The sequence below is a fragment of the Eleutherodactylus coqui genome, chromosome 6 (assembly GCF_035609145.1).
Source record: "Eleutherodactylus coqui strain aEleCoq1 chromosome 6, aEleCoq1.hap1, whole genome shotgun sequence".
Taxonomy (NCBI): domain Eukaryota; kingdom Metazoa; phylum Chordata; class Amphibia; order Anura; family Eleutherodactylidae; genus Eleutherodactylus; species Eleutherodactylus coqui.
In genome coordinates, this window is record NC_089842.1 from 175,749,614 (window position 1) to 175,766,352 (window position 16,739).

At 45.5% G+C, this 16,739-nt stretch overlaps 1 protein-coding gene across 2 annotated transcripts in view; it reads right to left on the reverse strand.

Moving 5' to 3' along the window:
• PELI2 (pellino E3 ubiquitin protein ligase family member 2) overlaps positions 1–16,739 on the reverse strand; it is a 77,037-nt gene that overhangs the window by 25,448 nt on the left and 34,850 nt on the right. For both annotated transcript variants that reach the window (XM_066608260.1, XM_066608261.1), the window contains exon 2: positions 9,227–9,356. In XM_066608260.1, coding sequence (XP_066464357.1) covers positions 9,227–9,356 — 130 coding nt within the window. The remainder of the gene's footprint in view (positions 1–9,226; positions 9,357–16,739) is intronic.

The following is a 16,739-nucleotide window of genomic DNA, read 5'->3' on the forward strand; positions in this document are numbered from 1 at the left end:
CAAAAGTTAATTCCACACATTCATTACACACTTTGTTCTTGTATTGTATTTCCTTTTCTCAAAATAAGAGTGGCTGCGCACTGGCGAGAAAAATCGGGCGATTTTCTTGCACTGTGAAAGTGAAAAACACACGATTATGAAACAAATATTTTCAGTGCTTTCATTCTCATTTGCAATGTTTCCACTCCTACGATGCTGCGTGGAAAAAAAATAATAAAAATCACCCACTCTTTTTGCAATATTGCCCATGGTTTCCAATGGGGGTCAGCGGCAGCAGCGCCAGCCCTATTAAAAGCAATGGGAGAAGATCGCGATCCCCTACCGCAGCTGTCATAGCTGCAGCAGGGGATTCCTTCAGCCCCGCAGTGATGTGAGGCTGTCACATCCAGGGATTTAACAATGCTCTCAATGGGGCCGGCAGCAGCAGCGCCAGCCCTATTGAAAACCTAGGAAGAACATTGTGATCTCCTGCCTCTGTTGTAACAGCAGCAGCAGGCGATTCCTATATTCCCGCGGACAGTCCCTTCATCACTGAACACTGACAGCAGCGGCAGGGTGTTCAGTGATTAGAGCTCCCCCTGCGGGGGATGAAGGAATCCCCTGCCACTGCTGTGACAGCAGCAGCAGGGGATTGTGATATTCTTCAATTGCTTTCTGCCTTCGCTAGTGAGAGGCTTATGATATGGGCCAGGAACACCATCTTTTCTCCTTAGAGAGAGCACCTCGAAGGTGAGGGAGGACACTTATAAGGCCATTCATGCTCCTCTGGGTAATATGCAAATAGGGGAGATGTGTTTTATCAAAACACAGACAAATTTTTGTCACGGAGAGTTTGATGTCACTAGGGCAAAAGGAGCCCCACCAAGTAGTAACATATGGAAATAAATACTACTTCTGATTCTTCTTCAGCTGTCCAATTACTTCTGGTAGGATAGTGTATTCATGGCCGGAACACTGAAGCCCATTAGTTAGAGCATGAGGTTTGAGATGCTAGGCTAGGTAGGAAGAAGAGGATCTACAGTAAATGCTGAAGTCCCTTTGATCTCTTCATCCCTGACCAAGTGGAAGTCCGGCAAGACCAGCTAAGATCTCATGTGACTCTACATGTGGATTACAGCCCGTATGAAAGGATGTACAGCAAGCAAGTCTACATGATACATCGAAATTAAGCTTAACTTCAGCCATTAACAAGAAGGTACCGAATTGCAACAATAGAGAGCAGCTGTAAAACACAGTGATTGAGACAAAAGATGCGCCAGACATATAGAGCCATTAATATTGGATGAGAAAAATATAGATTTTTTTTTTTTTTGTTCCTGGCAAATGAATCAGACTTTCCAATAAACTCAATTATGCATAAGCTTCTTGCGACCTCAGAAATGTCTTTTAATGAGAATGTTACGCTGGTCCCATCTCTAAGGGGGCGGTCAGGAGTTCCTCACATTATCCACAGATGTTTGGGTGGAATTCACATGTGCAAGTGTTCAAATCACATTCCATATATAGCAGTAGGAACAATGGGAACAAAATGTTCATGTACAAACCCTGGACAGCAGCAGAAACAAACACAACGTGGTTCTGCATCATGTCCCAAGCTATGGCAGCGCCAGTAACCTCCTCCTGCAACTTTAAGAGGAGAACCTAGATTTAAAAAAAAAAAATAGGACCTGTCCGCTCTCCTGACATAGCTGTTATAGTAAATACTTTCTGCTTCACATTTTCAAAAATCTGAACTATGGCATTCCTCTGTTATTCTCCCTGAAAATGCATCACTAAGTTGCCAACTGGGTGCTACCACTCTACTTGTTGATTGCTGACCCTATCAGTGTGCAGGGGAACAACTCTGATTGCACAGTGTGTGGGACACACCTCTACTGGCCAGGAAAATGGTAACACCCAGTTGTCTATTTATTTCTACATTACTAGGAGCAGTAACAGAGGCACACACAATGCGGAGTGATGAGAAACGATAAACCAACACTGTTAATTGTTGTCAGGAGAGCAGACATATCTGTGCAAAAGAGGTTCTAAGTGTCCTAGACACCTTCGCTGCTTTCAAGCTGCTTACAACTATATTTAACCATTTCTTAAAAAGGAACCTGCCATAGGTGCTTGTAGTTTAGGTAAAGTGGAGTCCAGTGGGGAAGGGTGGGTGGGCTGCGTCATCCTCACCCGGTTCCCTGATGAAGTCCATGCACACATTGACCAGGTGAGAATGAAGTGACTAGGCTCCCCGGACTCCATGTCACCTAAACCATGAGCACCGTAACTTAGTTTAAAGCTGGTCATAGACTTCATAGGTGTGCAGAAAATAAAGCATATGGGCACAGTGGTCAGACATGTATGTATGTCTACTGCTATAGGTGTTCGATAATGGATACTGGATTTCTAGAGATATCAATAGTTGTTGGCCGACTTAACAGAAGCATCATGAAAACAAGACATGCTTCAACTGTTTGCAGTAAAGATTCACGCCACAAAGTCTTCCAGAAGAGCGAAATCAGGATATTTGTATCAAAACCGTTCCCAGTCAGGCTGCCCATATACATAAATGAGAATTATTCATGGATTAGGAGAACGGCTAGAAGAGATGTGCTATACCCCCATAACGCACTAGCATGGTCACACAAAGGTCCATAGCCCCAACATTGATGACAGAGCAAAGCACAAAGTCTACAAGTCTGCACTTGATTACACAGTACTATCAGCCATCTAAATTGTCAAAGGGTGAAGGTGCTGGTGCCCACTTTAATAAGGTGTGTGATTTGTAGTTTGCACTTTGTTACTGCACTTGTGCTCCCTTTTACACTGGCTGATAGTCATCTAAAGGACTGCACGAGCGCTGATGTCACCACCGCCAAGGTCATAAGCGCTCGGGCAGAGCGTTTAGACAGAAAGACTTCTCTCCGGATCACGGGCTTTTCGCTCAGCGCTTCACCTTCTATATGGTTCACCATAATATGGGGACTAGATCCCTGGTGCGAGTTTCTGACCAACCTTCTTCAGCGTGATCTAGTCCCCATATTATGGTGAACCTCTGGGGAGCCGTATATCAGGGGTCCAGTCCTCACATTATGGTGGACCTCTGGGGAGCCGTATATTAGGGGGTCCAGTCCTCACATTATGGTGGACCTCTGGGGAGCCGTATATTAGGGGGTCCAGTCCTCACATTATGGTGGCCCTCTGGGGAGCCGTATATTAGGGGGTCCAGTCCTCACATTATGGTGGCCCTCTGGGGAGCCGTATATTAGGGGGTCCAGTCCTCACATTATGGTGGCCCTCTGGGGAGCCGTATATTAGGGGGTCCAGTCCTCACATTATGGTGGCCCTCTGGGGAGCCGTATATTAGGGGGTCCAGTCCTCACATTATGGTGGCCCTCTGGGGAGCCGTATATTAGGGGGTCCAGTCCTCACATTATGGTGGCCCTCTGGGGAGCCGTATATTAGGGGGTCCAGTCCTCACATGGTGGCCCTCTGGGGAGCCGTATATTAGGGGGTCCAGTCCTCACATTATGGTGGCCCTCTGGGGAGCCGTATATTAGGGGGTCCAGTCCTCACATTATGGTGGCCCTCTGGGGAGCCGTATATTAGGGGGTCCAGTCCTCACATTATGGTGGCCCTCTGGGGAGCCGTATATTAGGGGGTCCAGTCCTCACATTATGGTGGCCCTCTGGGGAGCCGTATATTAGGGGGTCCAGTCCTCACATTATGGTGGCCCTCTGGGGAGCCTTCTATTAGGGGGTCCAGTCCTCACATTATGGTGGCCCTCTGGGGAGCCTTCTATTAGGGGGTCCAGTCCTCACATTATGGTGGCCCTCTGGGGAGCCTTCTATTAGGGGTCCAGTCCTCACATTATGGTGGCCCTCTGGGGAGCCTTCTATTAGGGGTCCAGTCCTCACATTATGGTGGCCCTCTGGGGAGCCTTCTATTAGGGGTCCAGTCCTCACATTATGGTGGCCCTCTGGGGAGCCTTCTATTAGGGGTCCAGTCCTCACATTATGGTGGCCCTCTGGGGAGCCTTCTATTAGGGGTCCAGTCCTCACATTATGGTGGCCCTCTGGGGAGCCTTCTATTAGGGGTCCAGTCCTCACATTATGGTGGCCCTCTGGGGAGCCTTCTATTAGGGGTCCAGTCCTCACATTATGGTGGCCCTCTGGGGAGCCTTCTATTAGGGGTCCAGTCCTCACATTATGGTGGCCCTCTGGGGAGCCTTCTATTAGGGGTCCAGTCCTCACATTATGGTGGCCCTCTGGGGAGCCTTCTATTAGGGGTCCAGTCCTCACATTATGGTGGCCCTCTGGGGAGCCTTATACTAGTGGTCTAGTCTCCACATTATGGTGGACCTCTGGGGAGCCTTCTATTAGGGGTCTTAGACTCCACAGTATGGTGGACCTCTGGGGGGGGGGGGGGGGAGGCTATTAATAGGCATCTAAAGCTCTCTGCATCATCTGTGACATGCACTTTGCTCTAACCCCCTGGATGGGGGTTGTACTGCAGATGCACTGATGGCTTTTGCCCTGAACATATATTGTATACATCCATCTGGATTTATATCCTGCTTTCAGGGACTCATACCATTAGGTGATTTTTATTTTTATTTAATGCGTTTTGATACTTGTGTGTATTTGTGTTTTTTCTTCTTTGTATGACTTTTCTATATTGAATAAATATATATATATTTTTATAAGTCCTGCACTCCAGTTTCCTTTGCTTCTGATATATACTATAGGAGGGACTTTTTGCTATATGTATGGGTTTTATAAAATAGGTATTATCTACCTCTATTGTATGATGTATGATGCCCTGCGGCTTTTGTTAAACTACGTGAATTTACACATGTGGATTTGTTTTCCAGATTCCACATGCGGAAAACAAGTCGCAGCATGCTCCATTCTAGTGCAGCTTCCATTAAAGTTAATAGAAGCCATCCGATCCATGTACCGTCTGTAAAGCAGGAGTTGGGAAAGAAAAAAAAACAAAAAAAAACAACTGTATTGCGCATGTGGACCAGCCGGTGCTTCCGCACACATCCGCAATGCAGATAAAATAGAAGACCCAGACAGGTACACAGGGTGCTTGGCCGGATTCCACTGTGGGTTCTCGCATGCAGAATCTGACCTGCCCGTGGAAATGAGACCTAATTGTTACTCACAATTCTCCATTAGTCTGATTTTATGTATTATCAAAGTATATAAAAAGCACCTTAAGGCCGGAATCCGCAATAGTCACCTATGTGGATGATCTGCGATATTACGCTTCTATTGAAAAAAAATATAGAACCTCCGCATGTCTACTCAGATAAGCGGATAGCGATTTCCATGAGTGACATTCAAAAATAGAACATGATACCATTTTAAAGTCAATGGAAGCCGTCCGAACCACAGCCCATGTACAATTGACACTGCGGATAGGCTGCGGGTACCCGCGTCATCGCCTAGCGAAAGCGCTGAGAAACTAAATATTGAAAAAAATAATCTGTACTACACATGACCAACGGCGAGGGTCCGCAGTCATGCACAGTACAGAAAAGAGAAGGTACGCTCGGTCAGTGTCTGGGGTCAGAGACGGATTCTGCTGTGGGCTCCCGCATGCAGAATCCGGCTCTGCCTGTGTACAGGAGGCCTAATTGTGTGAGACCAACGATGAGCCAAACAAAAACCATAATAAAAGGTCAGCTAAAAAACCCAAAGAGGAAATTCCACCAACAACTCATCCCATGTTATCTGCTAATAAAGATGACAGGGTGGCTAGTTGCCGTCTACCCCGTTTTCACCATAGACAAGACATGCGCAAATGACAAGTCCACGATAAACATGCTCTTGTATCGTCTGTAAGAGGAACAGCGTAATCTTGTAGATATGATTTAATGGCGAACAAAAAAAAGATAATTATGTTACAGCAAGCCTTCAAATCTACTTAGGGTTCTTCATCAGACTTCATAGAGAAACCCAAGTAGTTTCAAAAGCTTGCTTTATCATGCATTTTTGTTGGCCATTAAAAGGTATATCTACAAGAATACTTGGTTTCTCCTACTAAAAACAATCATTTTGTTCTGACTAACATGGTGCCCAAACCTTTTTTTTTCCTGTATCGTCAGTTTAATATATTGAGGACTTCAAATTATGTAAATCAGGTGACTCCAACCGTGGTAAAACCACGACTCTCAGCAGGTAGACTGTCAGTGCATGCTGGGAGTTCTAGTTCCACAAGTTAGAGATCACTAATAAAATGTCAACTCTCTGGGAATGTCAAGACTGTAAAAGTATTAAAACTGGTCCTGATTTTAGCAGTGAAGTGGCACAATGGTTGGCATAGCCGTCATATCGCGCTGCGGAAGCTGTTTAGATGCTGACCAGGATACCATCTGGAAGCAGTTTTGAACGTGGATTTCCTTCATGCATTTCAGTTTCCTCCCACAGACCAAAAACATAGTGGCAGGTTAATTCTGCCTAGATTTTAGGATGGTTTAAAGTGTCAGCGAGTGCAGCCAACAACATATGGCAGCCTATTTCCCCGGACCTGTTAGGAAGGATAAGTCCTGTGTATCCGGGCTGCAGGAGCTTTTCGCCATCTACTCAAGCGCAGCCAGGATTTGGAGGTCAGCAATTTCTAGGATCCTTAAAAAAAAAAGAAATCCAGTTTTTTTTTTCCAGAAGCTTCATGACTTTCCATTGATCATAAAGAACAGCAGCTACAAGGAGCAAAACTATAGTTAGTTATTCCTTTCAATTGGAAACTCCTGGTCTCTTCCTCCTTGGATGCTTATGTGATCTCACTTCTGACCAGATCAGATGTACTTGGGTTTATGTACTCAAACTAGTCAGCACAACCCCTGTGTTATATTACATGGAGTGTACCACACATGCTCTTTAGAAGGTGGGGGGGGGGGGGGGGGAATACACAGACATCTCTATCACAGTTACTGAAAATTCACACAGCTCCTGTCACACAGTCATAATAGAGGAGATCACAGCTCATCCTCCTAGCCGTATACTTATGGTCTGTAGCTTAGAGTCATTTTACATCAAACCAATATCCTTTGCACATGTGAATGATGTCAGAGTTCGCTTGTGCAGCCTGTTTATATAGACAAATACATCATTGAGACGTTTAAATAAGAAATTGTTCAGTCTTTCACATTTCTGGTATAAGTGACTGAGAACGAGTGAATGAACGTTCTTTAAACTCAACGATTAATGAATGACCCAACAATGATTTTTACACCTGCATAAAATGTATAAATGAAAAGTAAAAGATCGTTGTTAGTCATTGGTTGCGTTTAGACTGAACTATTAGGCCGGCTGCACACGAGTGTGACAGTCTCTCTCTCCCCCCCCCCCCCCCCCCCAGAGACCGCATACTTCCCAGCAGATCCGTCGTTCTGGGTCCCGCGTGACGCTTGCCCGCCCACTGCCGCCGCGTCATATGACACGCCGGCCGCGTCACATGACGCGGCGGCGGTGGGCGGGGAAGCGTTTTCACGCTATCTTCCGCTGTGCTACAGCGGGAGATAGCGTGAACGGACGGCTTCCATTGACTGCAATGGAAGCCGTCTGCGCGCACACCCGCGGCATGCTCTACTAGAGCATGCCGCGGGTGAGGACGGGAGTTTTCACGGTGCGGAATTCCACACTGTGTGCCCTGAGCTATTAGGTTCAATAGAACCTAAATAGCTGCGGGCACCGCAGCGGATTTTCGCCGCGAATTACGCGGCGGAAATCAGTTCGTGGGAAGGAGGCCTTAAAGTTAACTTCCGCTCATTTGAGCCATAATCATTCGGTCTGAAAGGGCCTTTACTTACTTAGGCGAATACAGAATGTAATGGCAAGGTTTTCCCTGCAGCAGAGATGGTACAGGCTCTAGCTGCTCATGTGATGCATCATGGGATTCATAGCACAGACTAGTGAAAGGAAAAATCTCAGCATCAAGATGGAGCCTGACAAGCATCAGACAGGAGGCTGCACTGCATGAAAGTGGCTGCAATGCAAAGAGGAGCTCTCCAGAGTGTCATAGTAAAGGGAGCAGGAATGGAAAAATATGTTTCTGACAGAGTGGCCCTTTAAAAGGTGTATTCCTATATTGGACATTTATAGCATATCCACAGGATATTCCATATATGACAGAAGTCTCACGTCTACCAAGATAAAAGCAGTCCTCCAACTCCCATCTTGCCTGGTGAGTCACTCTGCAGTGTCAAGGTGAAGAATTAATGATCAAGTGGCTACACATGTGCGCAGCTTGCTTCATTCACTTAAATGGGGCACATCTCCATTAATTCTTTACCTAGTTCATACATGTCAAACACAAGGCTTGCCATCTCTTTTGTGGCCTACCGGCCATGCAGCAAGCATTTCACTCGCCCAGCCTGCAGCTCGGGTCTGGTGGCGGCAGTTCAGAGTGGGACCGCTGCCCTCTATCCCCCACTGTCCGAGTGGGCAGTCCTGTACGTAGCAGAGAGGTCAGCGGTCACAGACTTTGCACTGCCATCGATGGACCAGAGCTGCAGGCTGGGTGAGTGAATTGCTTATGGCCGGGCGGTATCCCTACAGGCATTTGGGGTCACTATCACTATACAATCTTACAATTACAAGGTAACCATAAGGATAATGTGGCCATCGGTGAAAAGGAGTTTGACACCCCCTTGACTTGGATGCAGTGACTGCCTCACCAGGTGGGACAGAAGACGTCTGTCCTAAGGATATGTGCAAGTTCTATCAGGCATTTATGGCAGATTCTGTTGGTATACCATAAATGTATATGATAGAAACACCTCTTTAAAAAGAGAATGTCATGTCTGGTGAGTAGCATACACTAAAGTTTATAGGCTCATAAGACAGGGGGGCATAGAGGGGAGAGGGGGGGGCACTTACGCAACTCCCCACCCCATTGTACATCCAGTGGACTGTTTGCAGCTTTAAGTGCGCATGCATTGAAAGGTGTCTGTGCCGTACACTAAGTGGTGACTTCCCAGGTCAGCAGCGACTGAGCAGGGAGAATTCTTAAAAAAAAAATAAATAAATAAAAACCTCTGCCCAACCCCGGCTCCCAAACTCCAAGTCCCATCCATTTAAGCAAGCGCTCCCCGCAGCCCGAGACACACTGCTACATACTAAGATTGCTGGGAATAGATCTACAACACACAGAACTACCAAAACCTTCAACAGTAAACTGATCTCATACAGCAATGACGACGAAATCCTTTCTAGTTGTAAGCCGCGGCACCAACCTTAGAGGCCTGTGGAGTGGAGATCACGTGAACGCTGCTGGCTCGGACACCGTTTGATTTAGGCCGCTTATAGAGTGCAAATCTGCTTTTCCTTCTGCCTCGGTCTCCATTAGGAAGGCAGCCATTGTACCTACAACAACAAGGATAAAGAGGGGTTAACAGTGCGCTAATACCGAGGGCTGGAACTACAGCGGACAAAAGGTTCCCAGAACCCCCCCCATACAGCATCTGCCCACATGGACAAGGCCTCACCGCCAGCACTAGGACGGGGGCTTGTGCATTAACCCCCTGTGGCAGAAGCCAGCTGCAGTTTGTTCCCACTATATGCTGTTCATGATGGGGATGTAAGCTGCATCATGTAGTTACATAATGTACACACATGAGAGCAGAGTTTGGAGTGGCATCACAGCAATAGTAATATAATATTTTTCTTCATTTATTTTATTTTATTTTTTAAACATCTGGGTGTTACAAATTTCATTGTCAATGGGGTGTGTCCTTATAGTCTATGGCTGCTAAAACATATGCACTCTGAACCACTACAGTCAGCTGGGTTTATTCATGTTTCTCCCCCCCCCCCCTTCCCCAATGATAAAACATTCAACTGCGTGCTTTTGTGGCCCAGTTCACAGACCGGACATACTGCAATGCCCACTGCCTGACAGATCGCGTGCGCGGTCCTATGAGTTGTACCTGACTATTGCGGGCTACTCGCAGTCAGTCCTCTCTCTCCTTACTGTATGGGCTCATTCACACGACTAGTTTTGACGCATATAACGCCCATAATGCATGGCGAACGCAATCAATGAAAGCAAATCCTTCATTGATCTATTCACATTAGCGTGTAAATACTGCATGTCGATACGCGCAAGAAAAAGATGGCAGCATGCTCCATTTCTCCGTGTACCATGCAGCGTGAGCCCTATTGTTTTTCTATGGGTAGCATATGCAACGCTGTCCATGCGTAATACATTGCATATGGGCGGTGATATACGCAACCCCGCTATGAAAGACAGTGGGGAGTTAAAAAAAATAAATAAAAAAAAAAAAATCACACTGCGCATGATGGCATGCGTGAGATAAGCGGTCATACGCAGTGCCCTCTCTGCCATACGCGGTCTCTGCCAGCATCACGCAGACTAGTACACTGCTGCAGGACACCTGCAGTGTTTTATGCGTATGGTTGTGTGAATGAGCCATGAAGGCTGTATTCAAAGAACTGAAACAAAGTCCAGCATATTAAAATTAAATCGGTTTCTGAGTCGGAACCGGCGGCCGGAGATTCCTTTGCGGATGCAGCTGAAAACTGAGATAAAACACTGTATGGAGCGCTATTTCTCCCGTCCAAAAGCAATCCAATCCCATTATAGTTAATGGGGACCGTCTGGCGCTATTCGTTCTGTCCTGAGACTGAAGCATTCGGACACAGGGATTCCCCTTTCCCAAATGGAGCAGAAAAGTGGAATCCCCAGCGCAAATGTGAAACCACCGTTACAACATCATTGTGGAAAGATTGATCTTTATTTATGTACGACTGAACAAACCCTTTTTGCACATCCCACGACACATCAGAATAAACCACCAATGAGGTCACCAATCTAGAAGGCCCCCGCATCCCCCAAAAGAAGGGGGTGGCAGGGTTTCCATAACTTGGGTTCACAATACAGCACAACTCAAGGAATAATCAAGGAAGACCTGAAGTTATCAAAAAAAGACTGATGCCAAGCTATTCCCTGGATAGAAGATCCATAGCGGAGCCCGCTCTTCATGATTAGCACTGCCCTCCCCCTTTAATACGATGTAGGGCAAGAAATGAAGTAGGCAGTGCTATAGTGCTGGGGAGCCAGTAGATATGTAGATGAATAACAACCCCTCCCAAAAATTGTTTTTTTTTCTGCCGGACATTTATCCAACCCAAATGTACCTAGTAAGATCCATAGAAGACTGCAGGAACTAGAGTAATAAGAACAAAAAAAAGTTCAAACCTGTGGCAAGCGGTTCTATTCCTCACTAGTGGACTGCTAACTCCGTAGGATCGATGGAGAAAACCCATGTAGTGGTGGAGTATAGAAGGCGTCTCACTCGTGTCTCACTTCTAGCTATTGAGGACCTATTCTCAGGGTAGGTCATCAATAGCAGATTGGTGGGGGTCTGGCACTCAGGGGCCCAGGGATCAGCTGTTCCCCCTCAGCAGTTTTGCTGCAGCGAGTAGACAGCTCTGTACATTGTGGCCTGGGTTGGTACTGCAAGCTGAGCCCTACTGAAGCGAATTGGACTCAGCCGGAAATAGCAATTCTGGCCACTGCGCAGTGTTTTTCTCTGCCGTCCCTCAGATCTGCTAGTTCCAGATTCTACTTTTTGCCTTTCAAGATTGTCAACGCAATTTTCAGACTACCTAAATCCCCACAGTGCACTGGCAGTCTTTAGATTAATTATCAATGCACTATACCGACTTTTTGACTAGCCCAAGTTTGTCACGCCATCAACACTAGCCAATCAGAGACCAGTACCAGTGTTGAAAATGGGGCCCAGAACTGGAGGAAAGTCAGAGAAGAACAACTGTAGGTAGTATACCCCCTCCTGTCCCGAGACAGTTTTATTTATCCTGAAACCAAAGGGCCACTTTAAACACAACCACACTGGTTTCTCTTAAACACATGACAGTTGTAGGTTCTTCACAGAACACATCATACTGGCCAACTGAGCAATCCCATCCCCAAGCATCAAGACATTTACTCCAAATGTCTAGAAGCATCTGGGATCTTCTATGGACGTCTTCCACAACCCATGGATATATGGAACAATTGAATGACCTTATGGTAGTATCTCTTTTCAATGACCCAAAAACATGCCTACTGCTGGTAGACTGACAATTTGTCTTCACATGTCAGCAAATCTTAAGATTGGAACACTTTTCCGTGCCAGTAAAGTCATAGCTAAACTTTGCCAAGCTTCTCATATTTCCTCTTTCTCACCGATTAAGAAAGATCCGTTAATCTTTCCATCCTCCCAATTAAATGGATATATAAACACAAAGCTCAAGAGGCCAGATAAAAATATGGAGACAATGGATCAAGTCAAGCTGCTGCTCCTACAGCAATAACTATGGAAAGTTGAAGTGTGTTTTTGGCAAACTCCATTGCCCATGTCTTACCTCATCCTCCAGCTAAGAGGTCATTACCATATATTTACCATTTTATTGTTCTCCACTCTTTCCAGTTTGGTTTTGCTTTCTATGAGACCATATTTCAGTGTAACAAATGAAAATACAAAAGCCCCCCCATCTTAACCCCATACATTTTTGTATGGACCTCACTAATGGGCTTTAAACCTACACATACATCTATTTAAGGTGCCTTTCTTCCAGAGGCTCCTCTTGCCTATGGTCTGTGTACACTATTCTAGTACAGCCTCATTTACTTGAGCTATGCTAAGCCGCAATACCAGACACAGACCATATAAGAGAGTGGTGCGGTTTCTGAAAGAAAGCAGCCATGTTTTTTGTAATACCATACAACTCAAAAAAAAAAAAACGAACACAAAAAACACACTGACCCTCCAGTTTTTGGACAAAATTCTGTCCCAGGACCAGAGGAGTTGGGGATATATTACCTGCAATTGTACTTCGCTGTAGTCCCTCCGATCTGCCATGTCCAGGTCCTGTGGTCAGGAGGCAATCTTCAGAATACTTAAAGGGGTTGTCCCGCGGCAGCAAGTGGGGGTATACACTTCTGTATGGCCATATTAATGCACTTTGTAATGTACATCGTGCATTAATTATGAGCCATACAGAAGTTATTCACTTACATGTTCCGTTGCTAGCGTCCCTGTCTCCATGGTGCTGTCTAATTTCATAATTTCAGCGTCTAATCGCCCGATTAGACGCGCTTGCGCAGTCCGGTCTTCTCCCTGGTGAATGGGGCCGCTCGTGCCAGAGAGCTGGTCCTCGTAGCTCCGCCCCGTCACGTGTGCCGATTCCAACCAATCAGGAGGCTGGAATCGGCAATGGACCGCACAGAGCCCACGGTGCACCATGGGAGAAGACCTGCGGTGCATCGTGGGTGAAGATCCCGGCGGCCATCTTGCTAAGGTAAGGAAGAAGTCGCCGCAGCGCGGGGATTCGGGTAAGTACAAAAAAACATTTTTTTATTTTTTTTTAACACATGCATTGGGTTTGTCTCGCGCCGATTGAAAAAAAAAAAACAGTTTCGGCGCGGGACAACCCCTTTAATTTCCATAGTACATTAGTAGTCTTAGACTGCCAATGTACTGTACCTGCACTCTGATTGGCCAGAGCTGCTCATGTGATCAGTGCTGGCCAATCAGATAGCAGCGTACATTAGGTAGTTCGAAAATTGCTGCAACCATCTGGACAGGTGAAAACAGGGCCCAAAACTGGCAGAGCGCAGGAGCATCAGAAAACAACTGCAAGTAATATCCCCCCCCCCCCCCCCCCCCCCCTGCCCCTCCAGTCCCAGGACAGAATTCTGTCCTGAAACTAAAAGGCTCATTTACATTGGGTGAATACTAGGATGCCAGAAAACCCACTAATCCTACTTTATATCAGAATCAAGCCAAACAATAAAGACTGCAATTCAATATTTCAAACAGCAAAGTTATTGAGTTGGCCACTTCTGCCAAACCTAGAACTTATAATACACATTTTTTGATATAGGCATTTCAGGGAAAGCAGTTGTCACCCAGATTTCCGAGACCCTAGTTCTGCATCTGCACAGAAGCTCTACTGCCCACACGGTGGTATAGCAAGACATAGTTGTCATTCAGGGTTCTAGAATGGCCTCCATTTCAGCTGCAATAAGAGTCATACTTTTCCAAAAAATTATTATTAAAAAAAAAAAAAAAAAAGGTTCACAATGATTTGAGGAAAATCAGAGACTGATTGGAAGGTTTGAAATGCTCCTTAATTATCAACATCTTGAACATTTTAATTCGTAATGTATACCCGATGAAGGATGAAACGTCTATTTCAAGAAGTATATTTTATTGTATCCCTGGAGCTTCCGGTCTGATAAAGCCAGGTCTAACCTTCAGGTAGGTGCAAAAAAAACCAAAGTCAGCGCTTCCAACAAACTAAACGTGAAGGTGCAACAAACATTGAAACACGTGCCTCAGCGTGCGCACACACGTGTAGTATTGAAATAACTGTTTATAATAAAGGCTTTTCATCTATATTTTGATCAAAACATGTGGGCCCATCTGCCATGCTCATGTGAACCTTATTGGATGGGTTCCCAACACTAAGAGAAGCCACTTTGAACCAAAAAGCTTCCCAATGCATTCAGGGAAAGGATACCAAGTTATATACTGGATGCGGCGGATGGGCCCACATGTGATCAAAACATATACTAAGATCTTGTAGTGCATAGAAATGCAAACTGCTTTTATACGGATACTACAAGCTGTATGAATGCTGAAGCACGTGTTTGTTACTGCATTCTTTAGGTGGGATCTTCTGACAAGACTTGTTTAAACTTGAAGAATGAAAAAGGACAAGGTACATTAGTTTGGCACTTCAGAGTTACTGATCCATGATGTAGACAGGAGGAATGATCATGAATGATAACTGTTTGTTTTTGTTGTATGGCAGGGTTTGACGTGGAAGATTTAGAAGTCTAAATACATTTAGGGAATTCCACTGCCACACACAGCTTAAGTACCACAATAAAACAAAGCGTGTTCTGACAAAGAAGACCTGGAGCAGGAGCACAAAGAAGCCATTGATGTAGAGAACGTTTCATCCTCCAGTCACATTTTCAAGAGTGATCAGACAGGCTGCTCGGAACTTGTGCGTTCACATGAACAGCTGTACTACAGAGGAAACTGTCATTAACCTTTATTCATGGGACCGCAAATATATCACATCCTCCAAACCTCCATCATTCCACAGAAAACCTCCAAAGTCAATTGGGCGCACAGTTCCCATGAGTCCCAGATGTCCCCAAAAGGTCCCTTCTGGCCACTTTTAATATTTAACCCTTAATGTTTCAGCACCCACTTTCACCAGCAACACACACAAGATACAGAGTAGAAGCAGATGCTCCGACCCCTGTGTAGTGGCGGCGCTGATCACTGCAGGCGCAGCTCTCATAGTCAACTGTTGGTTATTGTTTGTAAATACTTTTTTAAACACACAGATACCACCGTATGTGATCATTCATGCAAGTTCCTGTTGGAGTAAAGTTTACCCACAACTCTTGCAAGTGACAGGACATCTCCCCTTTCACAGGGGCCTAGCTGATAGAACTCATTACAAGCAGTTGTTGCAGAGATTCCTGCCGCAGTTTGTCGCACATTCAGCTACAGAGCCTGCCAGCATTTTTTTTGCTAACTCTGCCATTAACATCCTCTTTGGATTGTCACAAGAGCTAGAGCCAAAATCTTTTCAGCATGTTTTGGGATAAGTGGCTTAAGCACACACTAGATATCCAGTTGGCTCAATGAAGAAGATTATGCATTCAATGTTAATTAACACACTGGCTCTTGCTTACATCATTTCCCCTACTTGCAATCCCTTTATCCTGCAAGGCTTTGTGAGCCCAAGAAAACAAGCCGGAAGAGTCAAGGCCCTTTTATACGCAAGGATTATCGTTTAAAATACGTTTAAACAGCAAAAAGTGAGCAAAATCGTTACATGTAAACGAGGCATTGTGCACTATTTATTCACTTGTCGTTAGCTTGGGGGGGGGGGGGGGGGGTGTTAACTGCCATAAAAACCATTGTTCAGACGCCTAAAAGAGGTTTCATTTAAGTGGAATTTGTCCAGTCTTGAGCGGCTGCAGGATGTTTTTTTCTGACCTTGTATACACAAAAAAACTACATTGTTTACTCAAGACAATGGAATCCTGTTGGCCAGATAATCCCTCGCACAAACACATGCCCACCCAAGCAAACAGCTGCTACTGAGTTTACTTTAGCTAATGAGGGAAAATAAAAATGATTAGGTACGAGTAATTTTTTTGCAAAAATATTGTAAATTCGTTCGGCCGTTTAAGCGATAATCGTTGCATATAAAAGGGGCTTGACACATAATTTGCTACAGAAAACGAGAGACAAAGATATTGAAATAGTCTACTTTACACAGGCCAGCTCAGATTAGGAAACAAACGATCGATCAATCGATCAAGCACATGAATGTTAGTCTCCACAGAGCTGTCATTTGTCTGCTGGATATCTCCTCATTTACAAGGACAGTTGTGCAGCCAACAACTGATTATCCTTGTATAACAGAGCTAGACGAATTAGAATTTGCACTTCTAGGGTAAACACAGACTTGCTGTGGATTTTTTTCCGACATTTTAAATGTCCTGAACGATCACTCCATGATGAGATTACAGGGTGCTGTTTGGGTGTCATGTCAGACGGGCACCACCCCCATAGCCATACACAGGCGGGAGCGCGCGCACCGCCCCCATAGCCATACACAGGCGGGAGCGCGCACACCGCCCCCATAGCCATACACAGGCGGGAGCGCGCACACTGCACCCATTAAGAC